Below are 13,062 nucleotides of genomic sequence, written 5' to 3' on the forward strand. Positions count from 1 at the left end.
TACGAAAGAAGAAAGCGCGTGTCTTAAACGACCGGAAGTGACGCGGGTGCGTGAACCGGATGACGTGGGTTTGGTTGTTGCTCTCACCAGAGGGTTTTCCTTATTCGCGTTGTTTTATAACCTTTCCGTTTCACGCCGTTTCGTGACAATTTAGGGAAACCGCTCCGGTGTCACCGAACGAAAACACAACGAAACTTTTTGTATTAAAGAGCCAGAAGCTCCCGTTGTTTAATGGTTTAAACGCACAGCAGCTGATCAGATATGGCGAACAGAAGCTGAAGGGAGCCGATTTCATCGAGGGTTTCCTTTTAGTTTGCCTGTCCTTCCTCCGATACTCGGTTTGTTTTAACAGCAGGGCTGGTTCGGGCTGATTTAGAGACCGTATTTGCGGGCACAGAGGCTGCCTGAGGTCAGTGTTTGTCGACTGGTAAGTGGTAGCTATTGCTATTGGCTAAGTAAGCGAGCTGTGGACAGTTAGGGATCATGGATTTCGACAGCGTGCTATCCATCGCCTCCCAAAACCAAGGCCTCAGCAGCCTACCGGTATGTATGAGGAAAAACATGAAAAAAATGAATAAAACATCATTTATTGTCTTTGGAGTATATTTAAATGTGCAATCGATGACATTGGGATATCCAACTACGTGCAGTTTTAGTCATTCAAATGTTTTATTATTGCAAAGGGATTGCATTTTATCATGTTTTAGGGTGATTGTTAATTAATTTTGCTTATTTTTTGGAGAAAAAGCCTCCCACGTCAGGTATGGAATTAAAAGTGCTTGTAATTTCACATGTTTGCATTTCTATGTTTTTGTTTTTTTAGAAGCGGTATAGCCTGAAAACCGGTCCGCCCAAAAAAGATGTCAGGGTCAAGGGAGTAAATTCGTCTGCGGTGCAAGCCTTTCTGAAAAAACAGGCTGTGGAGCAAAAGAAAAAAGGTGCTTTTTTTCTTTTAAGCTGTACATAATATATCTTAAATGCATAGTCCGTCCAAGTCATTGTTGACTTGCTGTCATGTCACTGAAAGACGGCTCTCTTCCATATAATTAAACTGAAGGGAATGGAGGCTGTCAGGATGATGAAACGGATTTTAAAAGCACCATAAAGACACTCCATTTGACTTATATTTAGACACATCACATCTGCATCAGGGTTGACCTCAACCACATAAAATGTCACATTTAGTTAAAAAGTAACCAACGGTTTGTACACAATTTTAAACCGGAAAGTCGTTTTGGCTCTAGATTTTCTAGTTAAAGTTATTGCATTGGGATAAAACATATTCGGGTCTATTATAAAACGGATTCCAAAAAGAAATACAAGACGTAAAAAAATAAAAGGAAAGAGGTGTACAAAAATAATCGATCCACGATCCAAATATTTCACACAACAAACATTTCATCACCTGAAGATAGTGAGATCTTACTCTTTTTATTTTTCTGTTTAACAGCCAACAACAACATATTTTGGTGGACACGCTTTTCAATGCATTAAATGGCACGCTCACTTGAAAGGGCAGCGCACAAGAATTATAAGCTTCTTAAAGGGTTAAAGTGCTCATGTGCCTATATAGGTCATTTAAAGCCCTATCGTCACCGTGCCGTTTTTCCAAATGCACTTTTTTCTTTAGAAATGCATGTTTTACTATAAAATGTAACCTACGTGTAACCTAAGCACAAAAGTTATATGGATCCCTTTTATAATGTCTAATAGAATTTATTTAGTTAAACCTTTTAAGACCTTGATTAGTTGTTTCAGGTGTGTTAAACTCTCTAAAGCTTGACGTAAGTAATGGTCATCTGAAAAATTGTTTTTTTTTTATGGAATGCTAATGTGTTTTTTACTGAGTAATATTTGACATATCAGGCCTATATATTTTAATAGAGGGAAATGTTATACTTGAGGAGGAAAAACACAGAGGAACTAAATAAAAAATGTTGCATTTGCTGATATTTAAATGTCAAAAAACTAAGATGAAATTCAGAAGGCTCGTAATGTAAATTTATAACAGTATAGCAAACTACTAAAAAAAAATCGGTGCATATAAATATCAGTTGTTACTCAATATTATCCAAATTCAAAATATTGGATTTTTGGAGACCCATCCTACTCAGACTTGACGCTCATGCAGACTACCAGATTCCTGCTCCGACCCCTTTCATTTGCCAATTTCCATGACTGAAGTGAAATAATCTGTTTTCCATCAACTGGTAACTAAGGGGTCTGAAACACAATTAAACTGGCAGTGGGTGGGTTTCAGAAACCAAAACAGAGGCTATTATGTAGTATGTTTCTTAAATGGATGCAAACATACTAGAGTATTTTTATGCTTTAGTGGAGTCAAAATCCTACATACAGCACCTTTAAAAAGGTGTGTATAATACTGTAGGGTTAAGTGGAGTTAAACTCTCGGGATAGTGGACTTGCAGGAGCAGGATAAGACAACCCTGCAATAGGGATTTACAAAGACTTGAGAGTGAGAAAATAACTATGGTACTTCTCTTCCTTCTTAGAACTACAGAGTAAGAAAGCAAAAGAGGGCTTGCTGGCCAAAAGAGTGGAGCTGAAATCCGATAGGAAGGCAAGAGCAATGGCTTCCCGAACTAAGGACAATTTCAGAGGTTACAACGGCGTCCCTGTCATAGACCAGCCCAAAAAAAGGCGGTCGAAGGGGGAGAGATCGGAAGATCAGGAAACATCAAACGCATATGATGATGATGATGATGATTGTGATAATTATGACTATGAGGGAACAGATTCTGAATCTGAAGAACAAAGCATGCCTGTTAAGCCTCCATCTCGACCCGAGTCCTTCAGCAAAGTTGACAACAAACCAAAAAAACTCAGTGCTCCAGCAAGGCCCCCTTCGTCATCAATGAACTTTGCAGACCTTTTGAAACTTGCAGAAAAGAAGCAGTTTGAACCAGTTGAAATGAAAGTAGTGAAGAAAACAGAGGAAAGGCTCAGAACAGCCGAGGAGATTCGAGAACTTGAAATGGAGCGCAGAGTCAAGAATCAGGATAGAGGGAAAGATGCCAAACCAGACAAGGACTCAGGACAAAAAGAAATTCGAGCCCAATCCAGCTCAAATTTACAAAGGAGGAATGTAGACAGAGATGGCAAAATTGGGAAATTGCCCAAGCCATCAGGAGAAAAGTACATGTCAAGTAGTACCAGCAAAAAGCCAAAGCTTCAAGCATCCAATGAAAGAATTCCAAGTTCTGCCAAACCACATGGAGACAGAAACTCAGGCTCCTCAGGTGCCTTAAACAATAAAGCTGCCATGAAGAACGGTGCTTCGTTTCAAATGAAGCCAGCACCATCCAGACCCTCACAAGGCCAAAGGCCCACAACCTCAAGTGACCTTACCCCAAAGAAGGGGAATACCTCAGTACCTCAAGGGAAATCAAGTATTTTGGGAAGTCGTTCTGGAGTTGCTCCTGGTGCAGCTAGACCAGGTCAAGGACCACACAAAAACTCTGGGCAAGTTAGATCTAGTAACTCTGAAAGAGGTGGGCATCCTCAGAAACCTGCTAAACCAGGACATTTATCACGGCCTGGGAGCAACGGACAGGGACGACCCTCTTCTGGTGACCCTTCAAAGCAACCAAGACCAGGTGGCAGTTTGCAAGGTCAGCAGGTTCCTGGAAGCTCCAAGGCTTCCATAAATGGACCAAGCAGGATGGGAGGTAATGTTTCTGGGAGATTGGTAAACGGCATGGGCTCTGGCCCTGGAAGACCTCAGTGCACTGTTGTTTCAGAGACCATTTCATCAAAGAACTTTACACAGAGACCTGGGATGGTTCCAAGACCTGGGATGGTTCCAAGACCTGGAATGGTTCCAAGACCTCCAGAATCTCAAGGCCCCAGGACAGTGATTGGCCCCTCAGGCCACAGAGTCTTGGTTAGGCCTCCTGGTAAGTGTTTGTTAATATATTGTCAAGACAGCTGCTCTTTCGGCACTTGCCGGACCCAAGCTTTCATGTAATGAACCTTGCAACTAAAGTTAATGGCAGTGGATTACTCCATAATTAAACATTATACACGTAGCATCTTCAAAAATACTCTTAGAATTAATTGTATGTGCAGTCAGTTCCTAATGACCAAAATCAAGTCACATCATAGTTGGTTTTACAAACCAAGACGACAAGTTCAAATTGTGGTGGTAATCGACAGGACATAGTAGATAATATTAAACCAGTTACCATGAAAGATCCCTATTTTTTTGCAAAAGTTATTGAATATTCCAACAGTTGATTTGGTCTTAGTCTTATAAAAAACTAGGAATACTGTTTCTTGTTTGGTAGACATATTAGGTGTGCTATCCTGCACAAATGTCATCATTTGTAATGAATTAATTACTACTTCTGGTTCTGAATGTTCCATACATGAACATATATTCTGACTTCAATGGTAGAATAGTTGCCTTGTCCGAAAGTCACCGTGAGAATAACTGAAACCAAACTTGGGCACATTTGAGTAATATTAAAGCTATGTAAATATGTGAATAAAGGTATTTTAGAATCTTCATGAGTTTATATGTGCTCATTGTTTTCCCATCGGATCATATTATTTTAGGTCTGTATCCCCATGCAGTCTGATTAAAATTTTATTTGGAATAAACTCACTCGAATCGATTAATCAGAAAACATTCATGTCAAGCTCAAACTGTTAATCTGATTACTAACTGATTATTTGATTGCATGTAAACGGTCGATTCTTGTGTTTGTTGCTCCAAGTACTTGTATTGATTTTGCATTAGAATGAGCTTGATTTGCACATGTATATATTCATGTTCTATAAATGAGTACATTTGTTTTGTATTAGTAATCAGTGGCAGCATTAATGTCTTCTGTGTAATAAGTTCTATCCCTTGAACTATTTTTGAAGGACCAGCCTTGCCCCCCATAACATCCAGTTATAAACGAAAGCACGAGGATGAGGAGGAGTACGACTCTGAGATGGACGACTTCATCGACGATGAAGGAGAAGAACAGGATGAAATTTCAAAACATATCAGGGAAATCTTTGGCTATGACAGGAACAGGTGAGTTTTTGCCCAGTTTAGGATTACAATAAAATATCTGTGCACTTGAAATGATCTTGCAAGCTACACATATCAGCCAACTTTGCGCTAATGTCGTCTTTCGTTTCAACAGATATAAAGACGAAAGCGACTATGCACTGAAGTTTATGGAGAGCAGCTGGAAAGAGCAGCAGAAAGAGGAAGCGAGGAGGTAAGAATTCAGATGCAAAATACCAATGGGTCAATAGTAGTTGTGACAAACTGCTTTTGGTTCATCATCTACACCAAATCATCACACTGTTGCCTTCTTTTCTGTGTTTTGCCTTGCCCCTGATTGTCTGATTAGCCTGCGAATGGCAGTGCTTGAGGACCAGGAGGAGGAAAGACGAGAACTTGAGGAGATGAGGCGGAAGAACGCCACGAAGAGAAAATGATTGTGATCATTGTGTTTCCGACAGACTGAAATAAAATGCTTCTCTCCCTTTACGCAGAGGACCGGTGAAAATGACGTTCCTTAATGACACCTCTTTTTTGTTTCTGTCTCAGCTTACGCCTGGGCATCAAGGAGGATGAAGAGGAAATGCGTTTGGAAGAGGAGGAGATGAAAAGAAAACTAGCAATGAAAGCAAAGCGGAAAAAGATTTAGTTTACCTTACTCGACTTTGATCTCGTCTTATTTGGTTGGGAGAAACCGAGTGGAATGGAAACGCCTTCCTGACATTGTTACATTATTTATTTGAATGCCCAAGCCATGGGAGCAGGTTTGCACTATCAAGAGCCCATCTGACTTAGCTGAGCTTCGGAGAAAATAATATATAAAATGAATATCTGAGAATCACGATAGCATTTTTTTGTATCTGTAGAGATCATGAAAGTATATCTATGTGGATGCCTTACTCAAGCACCAAGTTCCAGATTGGTCCTGATTTAGGGAGAGTTATTTTATAACTTGTGATATTTAATTGGTGAAAAAGACAGAAGACTGCCATTTTTCCAATGTATTTTTTGTTAAAGTGATTTGACAGATCCTGTTGTCCTGTCGTTTGTTCGTTCGCGTCATAGCTGTGAAAGCAGATCCGGTTATAAAAACCCGGAAGTGGACATTTGTCTATTTTTAGCTGGGATGTTGCTCAATGTGACATCGTTCACATTTCAACATCATCTAGACACTTCAAACTTGTTCCTCGGGACCCACAGCTCTGCACAGTCTCCCTAATTTACACATCTGAATCGGATCATCAGCTCATTAGGAAAGAGCTCCATGTGTCCAGTGTGTCAGATAAGGGAGACATGCCAAACGTTCAGAGCATTGGGTCTCGAGGAACAGGTCCTGGAGACCGCTGATCTAGACAGCTAGTCAACATCTGTAGCGTAGCAGCACAGTAGCTGCGATTTAGCCGAAACAGACATGATCCTGGATCAACATTAACTGTCCAAAAATATAGACTATATCTAAACTTTACCCAACCCAAAGTTTGTTCCTACAATCAGTGGGAAATAATAGCTGGTTAATGGGTGAAGAAGCAGCTAACCCTGATCATAAGCCTAAAACAGATATTTCCCTCAAATCCGAGTCATGGATTGGAATATTGTTCCAGGATGAACAAGAATGTTGATCCAAAAAAGTGCTTCGTGAAATCACGCTCACCACGGTATTCTGGGAAGAATCTGTAATCGTCAACAATGACACGTAAAAGTTATTGTTGAAGACAACTACGATCCGGGCTAGCACTACTAGATGTAATTTTGAACATGTCAAGCAAGACAAAACCTTTCCTACCCAGATAGCACATGCCAGTCTGCAAGATGTCTGCAAAAGATCTCTTCATCTGGAAATCATCTGCTGTATACGAACATCTGACAGACGTCTTTGAGTTTTACATACGTTTTAACTAATAAATGTCTTAAAGACATCCAGTAAACGGTTGTATTTGACATCTCATAGGAGTCATTCTACAGACTTGAATGCAGACATCAAATAAACGGGTCTTCGATGTTTGTGTCTGTATTTCTGTACCACTTGCTCTTGGTGGTTTTGTCACTCAACCAGAATATACCTAGGCTGGTTTTAAAGAGGTTTTGGCCACATCCTTGGTCCAGCTACTTTCAGCATAAACTGGTTTAAGTGTGTTTTTTCCATCATCTCCATTAACCACTTCAAAGGAAAACACATAATAGGTTAATAAACGACTACATAGGATTTCTTTGCTCAGTTTGATTTGGGTTTTGGTTTTAGCAGCAGTAGGTCTATAACTTATACCCACAACAGTATCACAAAAACGGATATTAGTATTTTAATGTTCACAAAACAACTATTCAGAATCAGAATTAAAAACCCATATTAGTCATTTTGCAATATGCTGGACTATATATAATATATATCCATTTATATTATAGCACAAGGTAACACCAGTGACAACTTCAGGTGTCCGCTGTTTTGAGTCTATATTTTAGAATATTTATTTAGCACTTTGATTTATTATGCCATTTACATTATATATTTGATAGTTATGTATACATTATTGCATTTTAAATGGTTTTGACCTCAAAATAGAGCACTTTTCAGTTTTTTTTTCAGAGCAGTTTTTTGCAGCTGGGAATTATTTATAATTAATTTAAAAAAACCAAATATTACCACATTAATGGCTCAAAAATGTGTAGCTGTAAAAATGTGTTTTTCAGTTGTAATATTAATTGAGTGACGATATCATTTCACTGTTGTCCATTTTTTCATGAATAAATGTTCCAAAAATTAAAAATGTGTCTTACTGTCTTTCAGCGCGCCGCTGTGTCGTATTTGTGCGACACCCCTCCGGCTTGCCGTAGCAGACCGCGCTCGGCCGGGAAGTGTTTGCGGAAGTTTCTCGTTGTCGCCCGGTCGAGATTGAACCGCTCCCGCTGTCCTGGGTTCGCCAAACTTTGTTTCGGGTTGAGCGGAGACAATGGATTTCAACTCGGAGTCTGTGAAGAAAGTTCTCTCTAAGGTGAGTGTCTCGCGCTTGTCCGCGCGCGCGCTCTCATACTGTTCAAAAAGTTAACGAATCAAAGCCGGCGATGGACGCCGGTTAAACCTGTTTGAAAAGTCGAGTCATCTTTCAAACACGGATTATTTTCTCTATCGACGCTTTCTTAACAGTATAAATTTCGGGATGTTGCTGTCGAAGAGCTGCAGAAAGTTTCTCGCCTTCATCCTGATATGAAAATAATATCTGGCACATACAGTGAGTACTTCTAACGATGATCCGAATATATGAAACTACATTAATCTGCTTAAGAATTCAGAGAATCTCCACATTTTATATTAAAATCACTACGTGAAATAGATTTTTTTTTAAACGTATTCGCAGCATCTAGTGACAGTTTACAGAAGGACCTGCTCAAACTGGTTGGCAACATCCGGGTCATGTATCAAGGTGAGACTCCGCGCGTGTCGGGTTTAAGTACAGTGCTGTAGCTGCTAATCGCTCAGAAGATGTGTCATGTGTGGACAGGGCGCTCATATAACCTGCCTGTCCTGCTGTGGCTCTTGGATTCGTTTCCTTTCGCGCCTCCCCTCTGTTACCTGAGACCCACGTCCAGCATGGTCATACGGGAGGGAAAGCACGTGGACTCGAAGGGCAGGATACACCTGCCGGGTCTGCACACCTGGGATCACGTGAGAGAACCTGCGCTAAACACAACACTTTCGAGTCACTTCACTGATTGTCTGATGAATTACATTAATTTGTGCACATGTATAATTTATTTTTGATTCGTGGATATTTAAAATGAATATGGTCATTTATGGTCCCCCCAGATAAATGTATTTTTTTATTATGTTAGCATGTTTTTTGTGTGCTTTATTGTGTTAGTTAGGCTGTATTTTTACTTATTAACTTATGCAATAAGTAAACATACAGCCTAACTAACAATAAAGCACACAGAAAACATGCTAACATAATAAAAAAATTATAAATAAATACATTTCTGGGTTTTTTTTTTTTGTTTTTGTTGTTGTTGTTGTTGTTTTTTTTTTTTTTCATCATATAAAAATCAAAATCTAAATAATCCAACTTTTTGATTTTTGATTGAGATTAATTAGAACGCGCAATGAAAAAAACCCTGTAATTTATTCCTGTGATCAAAGCTGAGTTTTCAGCATTATTTGTTCCTCAATTGTTATGATCTCATTAGCACTTAATTATTATTAAAATATATATATATATATATATATATATATATATATATATATATATATATATATATATATATATATTAGTAAAATAATGTCATTGCTGCAGCCAAAGTCATCTGTGAACGGGCTTCTGGCGGAGATGATTGCTAAGTTTGAGGAGGAACCTCCACTGGGCACCAAATCTTCAGCCCAGGGCGACGATCCAAACAATCTTCTGACCTATGTGTCCAGTCTCGCTCTTAACGAAGGTCAGGCATGAAAATATGCTGCTGCTCCTCATGTAGAGTACGCTTTAAATGAATTGAACCCACGGTTGGTCTGATCCGTTCTTGCAGGTGGAGGTCGGCCTGATCAGGAGGTCAAGGTCTCTGTGATTGGTGGAGGAGATTTGGGCATCGCTGCTGTGTTGAGTATTATGGCAAAAGTAACTACAAATCTGACTTTTGTTTTTTCCAGAAATAGCTTATGGCTGCGTAACTGCATTTTTCTGACCGAGCTGTATTGTCAAACCTTCCGCCGTAGGGCTGTGTCGATAAACTGGTTTTGATTGACGTGCCTGAGAGTTCAAGCAAAGGTGGCACCATGGATTTGGAGATTTTCAGTTTACCGAAGGTCGAGGTCTCCAAAGGTGCTTGTCATCAGCACGTTTAACACATTACCGCACTTGGACAGAAAGAAAGAAGCAAAGTCTACTTCTCAGTTATTAACTCTTAATTTGTAAAATCTAGAGAGAATTTCATGATATACTGATTCAGATTTTACCCCAAAATCTATATCTTGCCTACCCTTTGTGCATTTTAAAAATTATTTTAGGAAAAATTTTAAAAAAAAAATATATATAAAAAAAAATATATATATATATATATATATATATATATATATATATATTTCATTACTTTTTTATTTTTATATTTAATTTAATTTCAGCATTATTTTGATAAATTAAGTTTTTTTTTTGTTAGTGAGCACTGATTCTCATTAATGTAATACAAAAACAATTTAAATGGTAGTATTAAATATATGCTCTGTGTATTTATATTATATACATGCATACAGTATATATTTCAAAAGTTTACATTCATTTACATATTAATATTCATATAATGCGTTACATAAAATATGCTATATATAAAATAAATTTGTTCTTAAAAATAAATTATTGCATGTATTATTCATAATAAAAATACAAATTACACGCATATTATGGAAAAAACTTTAATTCTGGATGCAATTGTGATTTAGTCCTATGTTTTAGCACTTCAACTTTTTAATGAAAATCATAAACGTTTCCTTAAGAATTGGCTAATAAAATGTTTTATTTTGAAAAAAAGGGTTAATTATTTAAAAGGAAAAAAACATTTTTTTGTATCGTTTACTGATAATCTGCGAAGATGCACCCCTCGCAAAGTCTTTACGGGTCTGTAGCTCTCAGTTGGACCGCCTGCGTTGTTAAAGTCACGACGGAGTGTGTTTCTTCTTCTCGTCTCAGACCTGTCGGCCTCGGCGGGCTCCAGGGTGCTGGTGATCACAGCCAATGCCTGGAGTGATGAGCAGTCCTATCTGAGTGTAGTTCAGACGAATGTGGACATGTTCAGAAGCATCATCCCTCGTCTGGCCCAGCTCAGTCCCAAAGCCGTGCTGCTCATCGCCTCTCAGCCAGGTTCACGTCTCATTCGTTATCTGCATCACTACTTCTGTTCTTATAGTAAATGACCTCTCGACCTCTCCGTCACCAGTGGACATTATGACACACGTGGCCTGGAGACAGAGTCATCTTCTGCCCACTCAGGTGATCGGCGTGGGCTGTAACCTGGACTCGGAGAGACTGTCTCACATCATCAACATCTCACTGGTGGCGAACAGCACGGGCAAGCAGGCCTGGGTCATCGGAGAACTGTCCGAGAACAAGGGTGAGTGAACCGGTTGTTAAATCGTGGTTATATGAAGACCTCAAGTGTGCATTGATGCTTTGAGTTCAGAGTCTGGTTTTAATATGAAGTGTGATGGCTCTCTCTGGTTGTGGATCAGTGGCATTGTGGGGTAATATGGGGCCGGGAACTGACCAGCTACAGACGTTAACTCCAGTGTCCAACTCCACCAAACCGTTAATGGACAGGTATGGGTTTCAGTGATCAGCATCCAGATGTTTTTCATTTGAGGTTCGTTACTGCACTATGAAGTGTGAACGGTTTGATACGTTCTCAGGGCCTTAGAGATGCTCAAATGCAGAGGTCAGAGGTCATGGTCGGTCGGGCTGTCCGTCGCTGACATTGTTCACAGCATTGTAACGGACAAAAAGAAGATACACTCCGTCACAACGCTGGCTGAGGTGAGTTACTTACCTTCAGTAAGTGTGTGTTTAGAGGAACAGCCAAACAACATTGCAACATTATAAAGATTGTTGTTGCTTTATTAAAAAGAACATGGGGTTCTTAAAATTTCTGGAATCACAAAAAAAAATAATTTAATAAATTCTGTAATAATAAGAACTTATTGCTGAAGTGAAAATTCAAGTGAGTTTACTGTAATAAAAATGTACTGCACTAAAAAGGTTTCATTTATTTTTTTTATAAACATTATATGTGTATGAATCTAAAATATATTGAATTAATTCCATATTTCTAAAATCACGTTCCAAATTTGTTGTTGTTGTTATAAAGATTAAGGGTCCTATTCATTTTTATTTAGGCATTGTACCAAAAATAACCACTGGGTGCAACACCAAAACTGCATTGAGTTAGTTTTTTTTTTTATATACATTTCTGGCAAAATATTATCACGAAGTAACCACCAAATACTAACCTTGAGACTCATTTCCAATGATAAAATTTTAAAATAATACAGTAAATCCACCCACTAGGGGGAGGAGCCTGCTTTTAATGTTATAGCATTTCTATTGTAATAAAAATGGTTCTCACAGGATGATTTTTTTTTTTAAGCTTTCAAACGATGATTAATAAAATTTCAATTTAACAAAATAAAATGCAGCTAACATTTGTAAAGATTTTGACACTTTAGATTAAAACTTTATGTCTAGATTATCAGAGTTGTTTAAATGCAAACCCTTTTTATGAAAATGACAATATCGGAGCCCTGAAACTGTTAATTTTGAGATCATCTAAATGCGTTTCCGTCTTTCAGGGATGGGGTGGAATTGGTTCCAAAGTGTTCCTCAGCTTGCCTTGCATCCTCGGTGAAAACGGCTCTACCCGATTACCAGGAGTGGCTCTGGGTTCCGAGGATGAAATGAAGCTGAGGGAGAGTGTGGCGTGTCAGGTCAACCTCTTCATGCAGCTGAGATTGTAACTCGGGTACTGGATGAAACCACATCTCCTCTACAAGTTCTGTTACAGTCGCAGCTTTAAGACACGGAAGGTAAAGATGCACATTAGACTTTCCTGCAATAATCTTTATATGCTCACAGCAGCCACTGCGACAGTCTGACACCAATAGCACTGAAGACTTGGTTTCCTTTTGAAGCATTACGTATATTATTATTGCACTTGTTTACAAACTATGTATATGCAATCCTTTTGGACCTGTAAGTGGTTATCTGTGAGAATACTACAACATTGGGGCCTTTATGAAGGTTATGTTTGGCTTTAAGTGCTTGTTAAACGCTGTTACCATTTAGGCGGGTCTGTGATTGCTTGTAAATCAATTAAAGTGCACGGGTTCCCGATGTGCTTTTATGCAAGTGAATGTATATTAATTTATCAAGAAATACATTTGACCCTGTTATTATATTTTATCACATGCTTGTGCCATATACCTCTGAATGTGAAATTAGAATCGACAACAGCAATAATGTAAATATTAAAATAAACACTTTATGTACTGTTTTTCTTATTGCAAAAATGAG

General features: G+C 38.6%; 2 protein-coding genes across 5 annotated transcripts; both read left to right on the forward strand.

The window, feature by feature from the left end:
* Positions 1-31: 31 nt before the first annotated feature.
* Positions 32-6,052, forward strand: spty2d1 (SPT2 chromatin protein domain containing 1). Of its 3 annotated transcripts, XM_043227283.1 has the most exons (7): positions 32-543; positions 824-938; positions 2,514-3,917; positions 4,891-5,047; positions 5,160-5,237; positions 5,373-5,462; positions 5,573-6,052. In XM_043227283.1, the coding sequence occupies exons 1-6, from the start codon at positions 484-486 to the stop codon at positions 5,458-5,460; spliced, it is 1,902 nt and encodes a 633-aa protein (XP_043083218.1). In that variant the 5' UTR covers positions 32-483; the 3' UTR covers positions 5,461-5,462; positions 5,573-6,052. The 3 variants fall into 3 exon arrangements, with proteins under 3 accessions (XP_043083218.1, XP_043083217.1, XP_043083216.1); XM_043227282.1 differs by having other exon boundaries at positions 5,373-6,052; XM_043227281.1 differs by lacking the exon at positions 5,373-5,462.
* Positions 6,053-7,844: 1,792 nt separating this feature from the next.
* Positions 7,845-13,058, forward strand: uevld (UEV and lactate/malate dehyrogenase domains). Of its 2 annotated transcripts, XM_043227284.1 has the most exons (12): positions 7,845-8,010; positions 8,163-8,247; positions 8,374-8,439; positions 8,518-8,681; positions 9,307-9,448; positions 9,536-9,624; positions 9,723-9,828; positions 10,690-10,860; positions 10,937-11,110; positions 11,229-11,316; positions 11,406-11,529; positions 12,342-13,058. In XM_043227284.1, the coding sequence occupies exons 1-12, from the start codon at positions 7,969-7,971 to the stop codon at positions 12,504-12,506; spliced, it is 1,416 nt and encodes a 471-aa protein (XP_043083219.1). In that variant the 5' UTR covers positions 7,845-7,968; the 3' UTR covers positions 12,507-13,058. The 2 variants fall into 2 exon arrangements, with proteins under 2 accessions (XP_043083219.1, XP_043083220.1); XM_043227285.1 differs by lacking the exon at positions 7,845-8,010 and having other exon boundaries at positions 8,199-8,247; positions 8,499-8,681.
* Positions 13,059-13,062: the final 4 nt, after the last annotated feature.

The sequence above is a fragment of the Puntigrus tetrazona genome, chromosome 25 (genome assembly GCF_018831695.1).
Source record: "Puntigrus tetrazona isolate hp1 chromosome 25, ASM1883169v1, whole genome shotgun sequence".
In the NCBI taxonomy this organism is placed as follows: Eukaryota; Metazoa; Chordata; class Actinopteri; order Cypriniformes; family Cyprinidae; genus Puntigrus; species Puntigrus tetrazona.